Here is a 13,790-nt window from a genome sequence, read left to right as displayed (position 1 = left end):
TAGGGAAAAAAGGCAATTTGATCAAATTATTTAGTGGAAAAAGATTGTTCTGGCTGAAAAAAGTGACTATTCTGAGCAATATGGTTCACATGAGAATCCGAATAGTAAAGCTAGGCTTCCGTAACGAACACCTACTATTCAGGCACATTCTTCACCAGGAAGTCCGTGTTACTGTTCGGGTTCGGCCCCCGATCGCCGGGTGTTTGTCGCACTGTCATGTGCATGACAGCGCGACAAACACCGCTTCTGATCGACGGTAAAATCACCGCTGCTCCTGCTCTCACTGTTATTTGCGGCAGCTGATGGGAGCAGTAGTTCCATCTGCTGACACCAGTGACCGGAGGTAAACGTTATACCGCTGAGCACAGCTGCATTCTCACGCTGTCTTTTGACGGCGCGGGAATCATGGCTGTCTGACCGGCGGTATGGGTTTGCTGCGTTGTCATGCACATTGCAACGTGGCAAACACTGGATGTTCGGTCCCCCCCATTCAAGTGAATGGGGTTCGGGTCTGGGTAATGTTTTGTTACCTGAACCATAACTTTTTTGTAAGTGCTCGGCTGAACCCGCCAGACCTGAACATCCAGGTGTCCGCCCATCTCTAAGTAATTGTCAGAGCATTGACTTTGTAAGACACTGTTTACTTTCACACTTTTACCCTTGAGTTAATAGGGTATTGTTCAATTTCACACCTAGGTCAGCCAATGTTTAATTTGCACACCTCACCAATTTAATTTAAAATACTGCTGTTTTCACTAAAAATGCTGCAAAACCTGATATCTGCAGGGCTTTTTTTTGTTTGTTTGTTTGTTTTTGCACTTACCCATTGCTTTCTATGGGTGAAAAAACGCTGGAAGTGACATACTGCAGTTCTCAAAAATTCAATAGTTTTCCAATTGTCAGGAAATAAAACGAATGTGTTCATGAGATTTCTGAAATCTCATAACTTTTGCTGGTACTGTAAAACGCTGCTTAAAATTTGCATTAAAAAAAAGCATCAAAAGTTTAATGTCTGTATTTGAACCCCTTTATATACAGATCTAGTGGTGCATGAGCTCTTCATTGTAACCCCCTCCCTATGCTTCTGATTTCATAGTGGAAGCAGGAGAATACGGTATATGCCGAAACATGGAGCCTGCATGGTTCCGTACCAGGGCTATGTGCCCACGACCTGGAAGTAGCAGCGTTTTGGATGCAGCATATTTTCGCTGTGTTCTATTCGCACAGGTAAATTCGCATGTGATCACTGAACCATGCGGATATACCACATCCAGTACATTCTATTGTGGAAATTTCTGTTGCAAAGACTAGCGTCTCCGCAAGAGAAATTGACATGCTGTGGATCAGAAAGACATTCCGCATGTCCATGTCTGCGGGTGATCCGCAGGAGCACATAGATGCACAGTGGACATGTGCATTCTAGAAATCCCATCCACTGTGCTGTAACATCTGGCCGCTGCGTTTTTAGTGCTGCATAAATAATATGCAGCTTGAAAACAATATTAAATCCTGAACGTGGGGACGTACCCTGAGGGCTCTACCAAACTTGCGTTGGTTGTCAATTCTGACGTATGCTCAGTAGATTCTGATCACTGTGCACTGTCGCCGGCTCTGATCAGAAGTAACAAACCAGCAAGCGGGCGCATTGTCAGTGCCCGTTGTAAGAATACCTGGCATGCAGAGACCAGACATTATAGGATTGATGGCATGAATGGAGAAAATGCAGGATGAAATTTGAAAATCAAGTTAATCTGGTCAGAAGCAGACCCGAGGAGGGAACTGTGGGAAATGAGTGCAATATACAGAGCAGAAGTCCAGAATGAGAGGGTGCAGAGATGGCAAGCACTCCAACAAAATCACTGCTGTTATCCGGTTCCTTGTAGATTTCACCATATTTAGCCAGTTCGTCAATGATCTGCTGAGAATTGGCTCCTACATATGGTTGGCTTTTTCCTTCTCTTATACTGTGGCCATACACAGTAGCTGAGTGTCGGATGAACCGAGTGATTCTGCACAACTGGCCAATGATATGAAGAGTTGTGATTTTCCCCTACAGTACAGGAGGAGTGCAGAGCACAGCGCTGGAGGACAGACAGCTGTAGGTAAGTATGTACTGTTTGTTTTTTTTTTACTTTTAGCATGGTAACCAGGGTAAACATCGGGTTACTAAGCGCGGCCCTGCGCTTAGTTACCCGATGTTTACCCTGGTTACCAGTGAAGACATCGCTGGATCGGTGTCACACACGCCGATCCAGCGATGTCTCCAGGGAGTCCAGCGACAAAATAAAGTTCTGGACTTTATTCAGCGACCAACGATCTCCCAGCAGGGGCCTGATCGTTGGTCGCTGTCACACATAACGATTTCATTAACGATATCGTTGCTATGTCACAAATAGCAACGATATCGTTAACAATATCGTTATGTGTGAAGGTACCTTAACACCTACCATCGGGGTTTTGGAGGTAAGGCAGATTTCAAGAAGCCTGATCCTTTTACGGTCATGAGGATTAGGCCCCAGCAGAGGTGTTGGGCATTGGCTTTCCCGCATCTCCCCATTAATAACAAAGGCGTGCATGTGTAGTCTACCGGACATAAAACGGACATGATCCCTTCATATTAGTTGTTTACCTTTTATAGACCTCTCCGAGGAATGAGTGTGTGGTGGGGGGAGGAGGTTAGTGGCTTATCTCTCTGGCCACACTAATAATGTATCCTGGTCATACTTTGTCATTTAGTTCACTTTTGTCCTAGAAGAACAGTAAATTGATTGCCTAGGCACCTAATATTGATAGCCTTTCTTTAGGTGCCCTCACAGCCTCTTAAAGGCACTCTGTCACCAGGTTTATGGTGCCCCATTTGAGCGCAGCATACCATAGGGTTGGGGTTCTACTCCTCTTTGATTCATTTACTGAGTTGCTGTAATTTTCATATAACAATGTTTTATCATCTACAGCTCTGCTAGTTCTCTCATGGATGATCTCCTGCTATGTGGTCCTCCATATACATGAGTTCTGTCTACCTATTGGTTGGCAGCTTTCTGCCTATGCACAGTGTAGCCTTAAAGCTATGCTGTGGGCTGGGATAGATGGGCTTCTTGGCAATGAACTCAAAATCACTTTCATTTGCTGCAGTTGTTTAATCAAAATGACAGCAGTTGACATAGTGCTGCAATCGGGGTCCTTGTTCATATCTTATTCTGCTCTGATTGAAAGTCCCTTCAAGGAGTGGGGAAACCTTTTTTTAAACACTTATCCCGTGAGTGAGCCCTGATGTCCACATAATGTTATCTGCTGTCCTGATCAAGAATGTACAAATTTGATCTCTACTAAAGCCCCCGTCACACATAGCGAGATCGCTGCTGAGTCACAAGTTTTGTGACGCAACACGATCTCAGTAGCGATCTCGCTATGTGTGACACGTAGCAGCGACCAGGCCCCTGCTGTGAGATCGCTGGTCGTATCAGAATGGCCTGGACCTTTTTTTGATCGTTGAGGTCCCGCTGGGTAGCACACATCGCTGTGTTTGACACCTTACCAACGACCTCATGACAGGACGTCCCTCATTGAGGTCTGTTAATCGTCATGAAATAGCTGCCATGTGACATCGTTGTACAGGTCGCCGCATCGCTGCTGCGTCGTTGGGGAGATCTCACAGTTTGACATCTCACCAGCGACCACATAGCGACGCAGCAACGATCCCTGACAGGTCGTATCGTTGTCGGGATCGCTTTAGCGTCGCTAAGTGTGACGGGGCCTTTACTGGTGGTCAGGCATCCTATGTGGGCTAGTCCTAAAGCCTGGTTAGCTTGGTTGGCCTGGGTGTTCAGGGAACTGATGGGCAGCATATAACGCGGCCTTTCGTCAGGTTATATTTTTGTCCTACATGTAGTTTGTTCTCCAGGAAAGCTCCATGCTAAAGATGTTCATAGGATTCCATTATCCCACGGAGTTTCCTTTCCAGGCTGGCATACAGTACCACCGACCATGAGCTCTAGCATGGCAGACAGGTTGAGGGCTGATGCCCACTGTATGGTGTCTTGCAGGCATCCTTTTTTAGATTGATGAACTTTTCATGCTGTAACTCTAAAATGCCATAACTGCCTGTCGACCAGATTCTGCTTCAATACTGTGGCCTCCATAAACCATAATGGCGTCCGTTGATCCATGCCTATTGATTAAACGAACGCTACTAATGCAATGTGTACGTAGCCCTACTCTCATGCTGGGCATCCAGGAGAAATGGTATTAAAAGCACATCTGAATGTGTGGAGCTGCCAGCAACCATGGGCAGAAGTAATGTATTACTGTATTAAACCAGCTCAATTTTCGTCTATTTCTACAGGTTTGCGTTTTTTTATTTTCAGAGTGTTAGGACTATGCTTAAATGATAGTTGGGTATAATTACATGATAGTTATGCTTAGTCACATCACATTGTTTATTTTCATTGCTGCTTTTTAATTACCATCTCCTTGTTTTCCAGATGTTCCCATTGCCTGTGGCCAATGGTAAGAGCAGACCTACAACACTGGCCAGTACGCAGTTTGGTGGATCAGGTAATGACATGACTCTTTATAATCACTTTGCCAACTGTGCTTTTCCGTGTTTGTATTGGAATAGCCTGCATTAGTCTTCCACTTTTCGAAAAGTGGACTCAAAATGAAATCTTTAATGTAAAATAAATTTTTGGCTGCCACGCTGACATCACGTTGATTGCTCACATTACTGCTGCAGCCAGTCACTGAGCTCAGCGGCTGGCGCCATCTACATCAGGTGGTTGGGTCTGTCTTTAGACTCCAAAGGATTCCTATAAAAGATACTGCTGTTGGGGTATATGTGCACAAAACAAGTTTTTCAGGCAGTTTCCACGTGGAAAAGATATCAAAGTGCTCAAAAGATTATACATGTGCATTTCTATGTAAAAACGACTTGTGCTAGACCTTTAATTGCTTCAAGTCTCTAAAAATGCCCAGTGTTTAAAAGTGACCTGACCTTTCTGTAAGCGTTTTCTCGCTCAGAAGATGCTCTGTACTTGACAGTACAAGTCAATGGAAAAGCTTGACTGGAGAATTTTGCCGCCTTTTTGCTTGAAAAATCAGTATCCGTTTCTTTATTATTCAATGAAGTGTAAAACCTAGTGGAAAACAATAAAAAAGTCACAAAAATCATGGGAAAATACTCCCAAAAGTGCAGGCGGTCAAAACAATCAGGGAAACACTTGGGAAATGACACAGAAGACGGAGGGGGGGAAAAAAAGCCAAAGTTTTCTGAAGCGTCTTCTGCTTAAACTTGTTAAGTTTGTCTGAGTTTAAAAGTCCTTGTGTGCACCTACCTTAAGGCTATGTGCCCTCGATCCAGAATTAGCAGGGCTTTGGACGTTGGGTATGTTCACTGCATCCAAAGCGCTGCCAGCTATTCAACACAGGTATGTGATTACTGAACCGTGCGGATTCACCGCATCCAAGACGTTCTATGGGTGAAATTTATCTTGCAGAGGCTCGCGTCGTCGCGAGAGAAATAGACATGCTGTGGTCTGGAGAGACGCGTCGCATGTCCATCTCCGCAGATGATCCACAGGCGTTCTGGATGCATAGTGGACATGGATTTATTGAAATTCCATCCACTATGCTGTAACAGCTGCGCAAGGACTCGGTGTCGAACCCGGAGTGTTTACTGATTGCGTGCACACACCCTAAGAGTGGAGAACCGCTGTAACTACATGACAACTTTTATAAATACTAGGTGCTTAAATATGGTAAATGAATAACTATCTTTTATCTATTAAAAATCAGTTTTACCCCTACAACTGCCCCCCCCCCCCCCCCAAAACAAAAAAAACAACTGACCACACAACTTGGAGGTTATAAAGGTGGTGACAAAGGCGTTGCTCACCTGGTTTTTCTTTCAAATATAATTTCTTATGTTTGAAAGTTTGAATTATTTAACGTGTACCTCTGATTTATTGCAAATGTGTACAGTAATGATTTTTCTAAAAATGTTGTATATCAGTTTCTACCGACGTGTCAGCGTGGGCTGTCCACAGACTGCGTTGTGGCCTGTTCTTGTCTATGCAAAAGGAGAGAGCATTGCATGTACGTCTAGTCTCCTGTATCCAATAAGGGGGCATGACTATGGAATCCCATTATATTCTTACAGCCTTTTCTCTCATACTATCCTAATAGATCGGTATGAGCAGCACGAACCATGGCAGAACTACTACTTTACCATTCTGTCCGGCCATCTGTCCCTCTTACCCATCGCCACTTTTATTTCCAAGATTCGCCTTGCACAGGTTAAATATTGTGATTTTTTTTTTTTCCTCTTTTCAAAATAAAGCATTTGCTACTCTTCAAAATATTTTAAACATTTTACTTAAGTTTTGTCTGCAAAGAATAAATTAAAGGATTACTCTGAATGTATACCTCTATGGCTTGTCCACGTGGTTCGCTGTAAATGTCTGATGCCGTCCTACCTCTGGATCCACAATGATGTGAAGCACTGGGATCCCACCGGCACTGCTGTTTCTGTAACTCCTATAGAGAAGTAGATGGGGGAAAATGTGCAAATGCACGGCCAGCACTTAATAAATTTTTTGGCTTAAAAGTGATGGCTAATGGCAGGTTAAGAGATCCTTGTGCTCCACTTTGCTGTAAGTTTTGTCTCTGGCCCCAGGCATTTCAGACAGTTAGGTCATATCATGTGGCTATATGCTATAAAAGCATTTTCCGATGCATTTCTGTGATATATTTCTACCGCATAAATGGTTTCAATAATGGCGGGCCTTATCATCCTTGCAAAAGGTGAAATACACACCGCCATCTGTATAGTACATTTGTTGTGTACAATGATGGCACTGTAAGACTATGTGCACACGTCCAGAATTGCCACGGAAATTTCCGCGGCAATTCCGGAACTCCCTGCCGCGGGAAAAACACGCGGAATTGGCATGCATTTTCCCGCTAAACACTAGCGTTTTACAAGCATAATTAGCTTGCAGAATGCTTGTGTTTTCCAAGCGATCTGTAGCATCGTTTGGAAAACTGATTGACAGGTTGGTCACACTTGTCATGCATAGTGTTTGAGAAGTGTGACCAACTTTTTACTATAGATGCTGCCTATGCAGCATCAATAGTAAAAAGATCTAATGTTAAAAATAATTAAGAAAAAAAAAAAAAACAAATCGTGATATTCTCACCTTCCGGCATCCCCCACAGCCTTCCCGCTCCTCGCGATGCTCCCGGCAACTCCCGTTCCCAATAATGCCTAGCGGCAATGACCCCAGATGACGTAGCATCTCGTGAGACCGCTACATCATCACAGGTCATTGCCGCAAAGCATCCCTGGGAACAGGAGCTTCGCGAGGAGCGGGAAGGCTGCGAGGGACGCCGGAAGGTGAGAATATCGCGATTTATTTTAATTCACTTTTTTTTTTTTTTTTTCAAACAATTATATGGTTCCCAGGGCCTGGAGGAGAGTCTCCTCTCCTCCACCCTGGGTACCAACCGCACATGATCCGCTTACTTCCCGCATGGTGGGCATAGCCACATGCGGGAAGTAAGCGGATCAATGCATTCCTATGTGTGCGGAATCCCCACGATTCCGCACAAAGAATGAACATACAGCGTTTTTTTCCGGAATCCAATTCCGCTGCGGAAAAAAAACGCAGCATGTGCATAAAAAATGCAGATTGCATTCTAATAGAATGCTTAATATAAGAGTGTTTTTCACGGTTTTATCACGTTTTTTAAAGTAAAAAAAAAAAACTTGGAAAAATCCTGAACGTGTGCACACAGCCTAAAGAGTGTGATCTGCGCTGAAACATTCCCGTTTAAGTCCAGACTGTTGATCAGCAGTGTGCTCCGAACGCTGAAAACCTCCAAACATCGACTGATATAGCCGAATCAAACCATGGACATGTTTTCTTTTTTGTTTACTATTTTTCTGCAAGGTCTTTAAAGGGGTTTTCCTGCGAACGAAAGTTTAATTTTAATCAATAGATCTTGGAATAATAAGTTCCACAATTGCATGTGTTTAAATAAAATGTCCCTGTGGTGAGATAATCTTATAAATGTGTCCCTGCTGTGTACCGTGTAATGGCCATGTCTGACTGTGCAGGAACATGGTCTGATCAGGGCGGCACGGTGGCGCAGTGGATAGCACAGCAGCCTTGCAGCGCTGGGGTCCTGGGTTCTAATCCCACCCAGGACACCATCTGCAAAGAGTTTGCGTGGGTTTCCTCCATGTTCTCCGGTTTCCTCCCACATTCCAAAGACATACTGATAGGGAATCTAGATTGTGAGCCCCATCGGGGACAGTGATGATAATGTGTGCAAACTGTAAAGCGCTGCGGAATATGTTAGCGCTATATAAAAATAAAGATTATTATTATTATCATGATCGTTGTTCATGACTGTGTCCAAGCTTTTAATTTTGTCCCTCTGTGTTTTGCGTTTGACATCCCTGAATTCTAGAGCCTGCTGTGCGTAGGCAGAAAGCTGCATATCAATGATGTGGGAAGGGTTACAGACAGTATTCAGACAACTGGTATTGTAGATCTGCAGCAAGTAAAACTTTTGATTTAAAAAAAAAAAAAAAAACACTACAGCAAACAGCTCAGTAAATAAGTGATGCATCACTGGTATCTGGGTCTCTGCTCCCACATCCTGCTACTCTCAGAAGGGTTAGTAAAAACATGTGGACAGGCTCCCTTTAAATCATGACCCAATAGTGAGCCACAGGCAGAGAAAGAAGCAGATTGTGTACTTCTGATTGTAAGATAAAACCTTGGTTACTCATTTAGTTTAGTGTACCAAAGCATATAAAAAAATTTAAAAAAAAAAAAAAATCCGCATTTCATCCAGAAAATGTTGTAAAAAAACAAAAACAAAAAAATCTATATTGTCATCAGTATGTCCATTTTGTATGGCAAAGTATTTTACTGTAACGGTGATTTCCAACCTCTACCCCCTTTTCAAAAAAAAAAAAAAAGCAAATATGTATACTTTTTTTTTTTTTGTAATTACTTTGAGATGAGCATCATCTAGGGTATGTGCACACGTTAGGATTTTCTAGCAGAAATTTCCTGACAAAAACCGGACATTTCTGCCAGAAATCCGCATGCGTTTTTTTCCCGCGTTTTTGACGCGTTTTTTCCCAATGCATAGAATAGCGGGAAAAACTTGAAAAATCCGCAAAATTAATAAACATGCTGCTTTTTTTTTACCGCAATGCGTTTTTTTTTTGCGGGGGGAACAAAAACGCATCATGTGCACAAAAATTGCAGAATGCATTCTAAATGATAGGATGCATATGTCTGCAGTTTGTAATGTGTTTTTATCGCGAAAAAACCTGAATGTGTGCACATACCCTGAAAGGGGTTTTAAAGGCTGAAGCGATATTTTTACAGTTAGCTGTGACTGCAGATTTTCTAATCTTTGATTTTCTGACCTTTTTTCTATTCGTCTATTTTGCAGTTAATTAAAAACGTGGTGTTTTTTGTTTTGTTTTTTTTTTTTTCTGGAGAAAACTCTACAAAATGCTCAAGGGCATTTGCATCTCTCCATCACATGTTTTTTTTTTTTTTTTTTCTTAAAGTCTTTCTGTTGTCTCATATTCTAAAGTATAGGGCGTCTTCCTAGCGAAAAATGATTGAAGAATGGACATCACTCCATTCACGTGCTTTGCGGTTTTAAAAGCCTGAAGCATTTTTAACACTTGCAAAAATGCCTGAATATGTAAACGGCAACTTTTTTTTTTTTCCATAGAAATTAGATTCTTTCGAGCATTTTGCAATAGCTTTTTCTGGCGTTTGTCATAACGGACCTGCTTTAAAAAAAAAAAAAAAAGATTGAAAAAAGAAAAATTGTATTTATTGAATGTACTGTTGAAGTGGTTTTCACAAGTTACCAAATGTTTTTGCAAAAAGCATTTTTTTTTCTGTGAAAAATATGCTGCAAATAGATGACTGTGGGCTAAAGGAAATTATTAAATACATTATAAGCTGCACAGGCTTTTTGTGACTTTTTTTTTTCACATTTTTGGCTATTTTTTTTCCTACATTACCAGATTGCAACACAACTCCCCTTCCCCACCCCCCAAAACAAACACAGGTGTAAAGGACCCCTTGGATTGCGTTCCCATAGGACTTCTTTTTTTTCTGCATATGCTTCTAGCTTGTTTAGCTAATGGAGCGCACAATACCATTTTGAAAAAGCGCTGATTTTCTTCTGGATTTTTAGACTGAAAATCCATTGTGTCTTTCAGTAATAGCACTATGGATGAGATGCACAAAGTACAGAGAATAATCCTTTGCAATGCATGGCTTAGCGGTTCCTTAAGGGAAGTCCTCCGTGGCAACAGTCCCATAGGAACACATCCCAAAATCTGAAAAATCAAATGAAATTCGCTTTTAATGTGGAAAAAGAATAGAGATATTCATGTGTGCAATATCGCCAAGCCCCGCTATCAGGTTTCAGACTGGTGTGGGGATAGCTGCTTAAAAGAATATTTTTTGTGAATGAGAATAGTGAACAAGCTTTATATTCTTGCAAATGTGTTTTTTTTTTTTTTTTTCATATTGGGAGCAAAAATTTGTGTACTTTTTTTTTTTTTTCCAGATTATGGAAGTAGAATACGGTATATAATATACCGTAGCTAATTCACGTGCATTAGATGCACAATGTTAGCGGATTTACCGTAATTCCCTCTTCAACATCCGCCATACTTGCACAGCACAAACTGGGTGCAGCGGTATGGTGGAAGGAGCTACACCTGCACTATACCCAGCACACGTTGGTTGTTACACTAATGCATCAAGCCCCTGTCACTCAGCGGCATTTGTCATGCAGTCCACATGGTTGTGCAATTACTTGCAGGCCTTGGCCCCCCACTCGTGTGATCAAGGGTAACAATGGCTTTCCATCTCTGCCGGGGGCCTGCTTTGTAGCCGAGCAGCTTATGGGCTTCATAGGAGGCTGTGTTTCTCTATTTACTGCATCATATATTTAATGTGCTCAGCATAAATAAGTACACCCCCTTTGAAAAATACGATTATCAAAATCTCACCGAATACAAGAACAGCTTCGAAAATTTTGATAACACTTGTGGTTTATAGAACATTATCAGCCTTAGGTTAAAAAATGTAATTTTCATTACAAACTCTTCAGTTCTATTCAAATTTGTTTATGGAAAAATGAATACCGTATATATTCGAGTATAAGCCGAGATTTTCAGCCCACTTTTTTGGGCTGAAAGTCCCCCTCTCGGCTTATACTCGAGTCATACCCACTGGTCGGCAGGTGAGGGGGGGCGGGGGCAGTGTAATTATACTCACCTGCTCCTGGCGCGGTCCCTGCACGTCCCTGCTTCTTCCAGCGCTGCAGCTTCTTCCTGTAGTAAGCGGTCGCATGGTACTGCTCATTACAGTAATGAATATGCAGCTCCACCTCCCATAGAGGTGGAGCCGCATATTCATTACTGTAATGAGCGGTAACGGTGACCGCTCGCTACAGGAAGAAAATGCGGCGCCGGGGAACAGATGTGCAGCGACGGCGCCAGGAACAGGTAAGTATCACGGGGGCAGTGCACGATACTCACCTGCTCCTCGTTCCACCGTCGGCGCCGCTGTGTCTTCCGCAGTGACGCTCAGGTCAGAGGGCGCGGTGACGTGATTAGTGCGCGCCGCCCTCTTCCTGAACGTCGGCGCAGAGGATGGGAAGACACAGCGGTGGTCAAGTGGTGGAACGAGAAAGGTGAGTATAGCAAGTGCCGGGGGCCTGAGAGGTGAGTATGTTATTTTTTTATTTTTTTAATCGCAGCAACAGCATATGAGGCAAATATCTGTATGGGGCATCTTATCTGGTCATGTGCAGCATTATATGGGGGCAAATATCTGTATGGGGCATCTGTATGGGGCCATGTGCAGCATTATATGGGGGCAAATATCTGTATGGAGCATCTTATGGGGTCATAATCAACATTTGTGGAGCATTATACGGGGCAAAAATCGGTATGGAGCATCTTATGTGGCCATGTGCAGCATTATATGGGGGCAAATGTGTATGGAGCATCTTATGGGGCCATGTGCAGCATTATATGGGGCAAATGTGTATGGAGCATCTTATGGGGCCATGTGCAGCATTATATGGGGCAAATATCTGTATGGGGCCATGTGCAGCATTATATGGGGCAAATATCTGTATGGAGCATCTTATGGGGCCATAATCTACATTTGTGGAGCATTTTACAGGGCAGGGAGCATCTTATAGGGTCATAATCAACATTTGTGCAGCATTATATGGGGCATATTTTAATATGGAGCCCATCATAAACTGTATGGAGCATTATATGGGGCTCCTGATTCAATATGGATATTCAAAAACACTTAGGGTATGTGCACACGTATTCTGGGTCCACTTCAGATTTTTCCGCAGCGGATTCCAGCAGATTTGATAAATCAGCAGTGGAAAACCGCTGTGTATTTACCGCGGTTTTTCTCCGTTTTTCACTGTGGATTTACAACTGTGGTTTTCCATAAGGGCAGTTGTAAATCCGCTGCGGAAAACGCAGACAGTGACATGCTGCGGAATGTAAACCGCTGTGTTTCCGCGCGGCTTTTTCCGCAGCATGTGCACAGCGTTTTTGTTTCCCATAGGTTTACATTGAACTGTAAATGCATGGGAAACTGCTGCGGAAACGCTGCGGATTTTGCTGCGGATCCGTATCGTGTGCACATAGCCTTAACCTACTGATGTCTCAATTAATTTTACTTTTATTGGTATCTATTTTTATTTTTGACATTTACCAGTAGCTGCTGCATTTTCCACCCTAGGCTTATACTCGAGTCATTAAGTTTTCCCAGTTTTTTGTGGCAAAATTAGGGGGGTCGGCTTATACGCGAGTATATACGGTACATCTCAGATCAAAAACTACATCTAGAATTTTGTACTTGTTAAAGACAGCACCAAGTCTTCTAGGCATGGAATGAGCTAGTTGGCGACATATGGCAACATCTCTTATTTTTTATTTCTAAAGACCGAGTGCTTTTACCGCCTTTGTGACTGTTTCACCATTACAGCTTCATCCAGGGGCAGGACTTCAACTACCTCACTTCCACGGAAATATTGCTAATAAAATAAAAAATTTATTGTAAACTGTCCAAAGGGCCTTGTTTTATGTTTTAAAAACTATAGAACCATGCCAGAACCATTTCAAAATTGTTCTGCCACTTGCTCACCTGTCACTATACTATTTATGATCAAAGCATCATATTTACACCATAAATATATCAATAAAAATCTTTATAATCTCACAAGCTCAGTTGACTGAAAAATAGCGGTTGTAGAAAATGCCAAGCCAAGTTTTATGTATTTCTAACAGATTTCTGAGCATGGTTCTTTTTTTTTTTTTCACCTTTTTAAAGGGAGCTATTATGGGCATACAGGTAATAGAATGGTTAAACCAGTCTGTATGCCTCATAGCTGCGGTGCAGATCTTGAGAAATTAATTTATAATGTTAATGATTTCTTCCAGGTTTCGGGGCGTGGGGTGCCTGGAAGAAATCCCTGCCTCCTGACCTTGTTGTAATGGTGCCTCCCTCCCATCAGCTGTTCGGCGCTATAATCCCGTACATCCGCTATGCACGCTTGCAGTTACGCGGATACGGTCAGCCTTCCTATGGGCAGTGTCTGCTTTGATCTTCTGCACAGGTATCGGCAAGACTCTGCTACTGCATGGTAGTGAAGACAGGAGGCAGGGATTTCTTCCAGGCACCACACGCCCAGGAGCCTGGAAG

General features: G+C 42.8%; 1 protein-coding gene across 7 annotated transcripts in view; it reads left to right on the top strand.

Annotated features, from left to right (window-relative positions):
- Positions 1 to 13,790, top strand: part of TCF3 (transcription factor 3) — a 128,416-nt gene that overhangs the window by 43,828 nt on the left and 70,798 nt on the right. For all 7 annotated transcript variants that reach the window (XM_069740641.1, XM_069740638.1, XM_069740640.1 and 4 more), the window contains exon 3: positions 4,482 to 4,554. In XM_069740641.1, coding sequence (XP_069596742.1) covers positions 4,482 to 4,554 — 73 coding nt within the window. The remainder of the gene's footprint in view (positions 1 to 4,481; positions 4,555 to 13,790) is intronic.

The sequence above is a fragment of the Ranitomeya imitator genome, chromosome 1, assembly GCF_032444005.1.
Source record: "Ranitomeya imitator isolate aRanImi1 chromosome 1, aRanImi1.pri, whole genome shotgun sequence".
NCBI lineage: Eukaryota > Metazoa > Chordata > Amphibia > Anura > Dendrobatidae > Ranitomeya > Ranitomeya imitator.
This window is presented reverse-complemented; position numbering and strand designations above follow the sequence as displayed.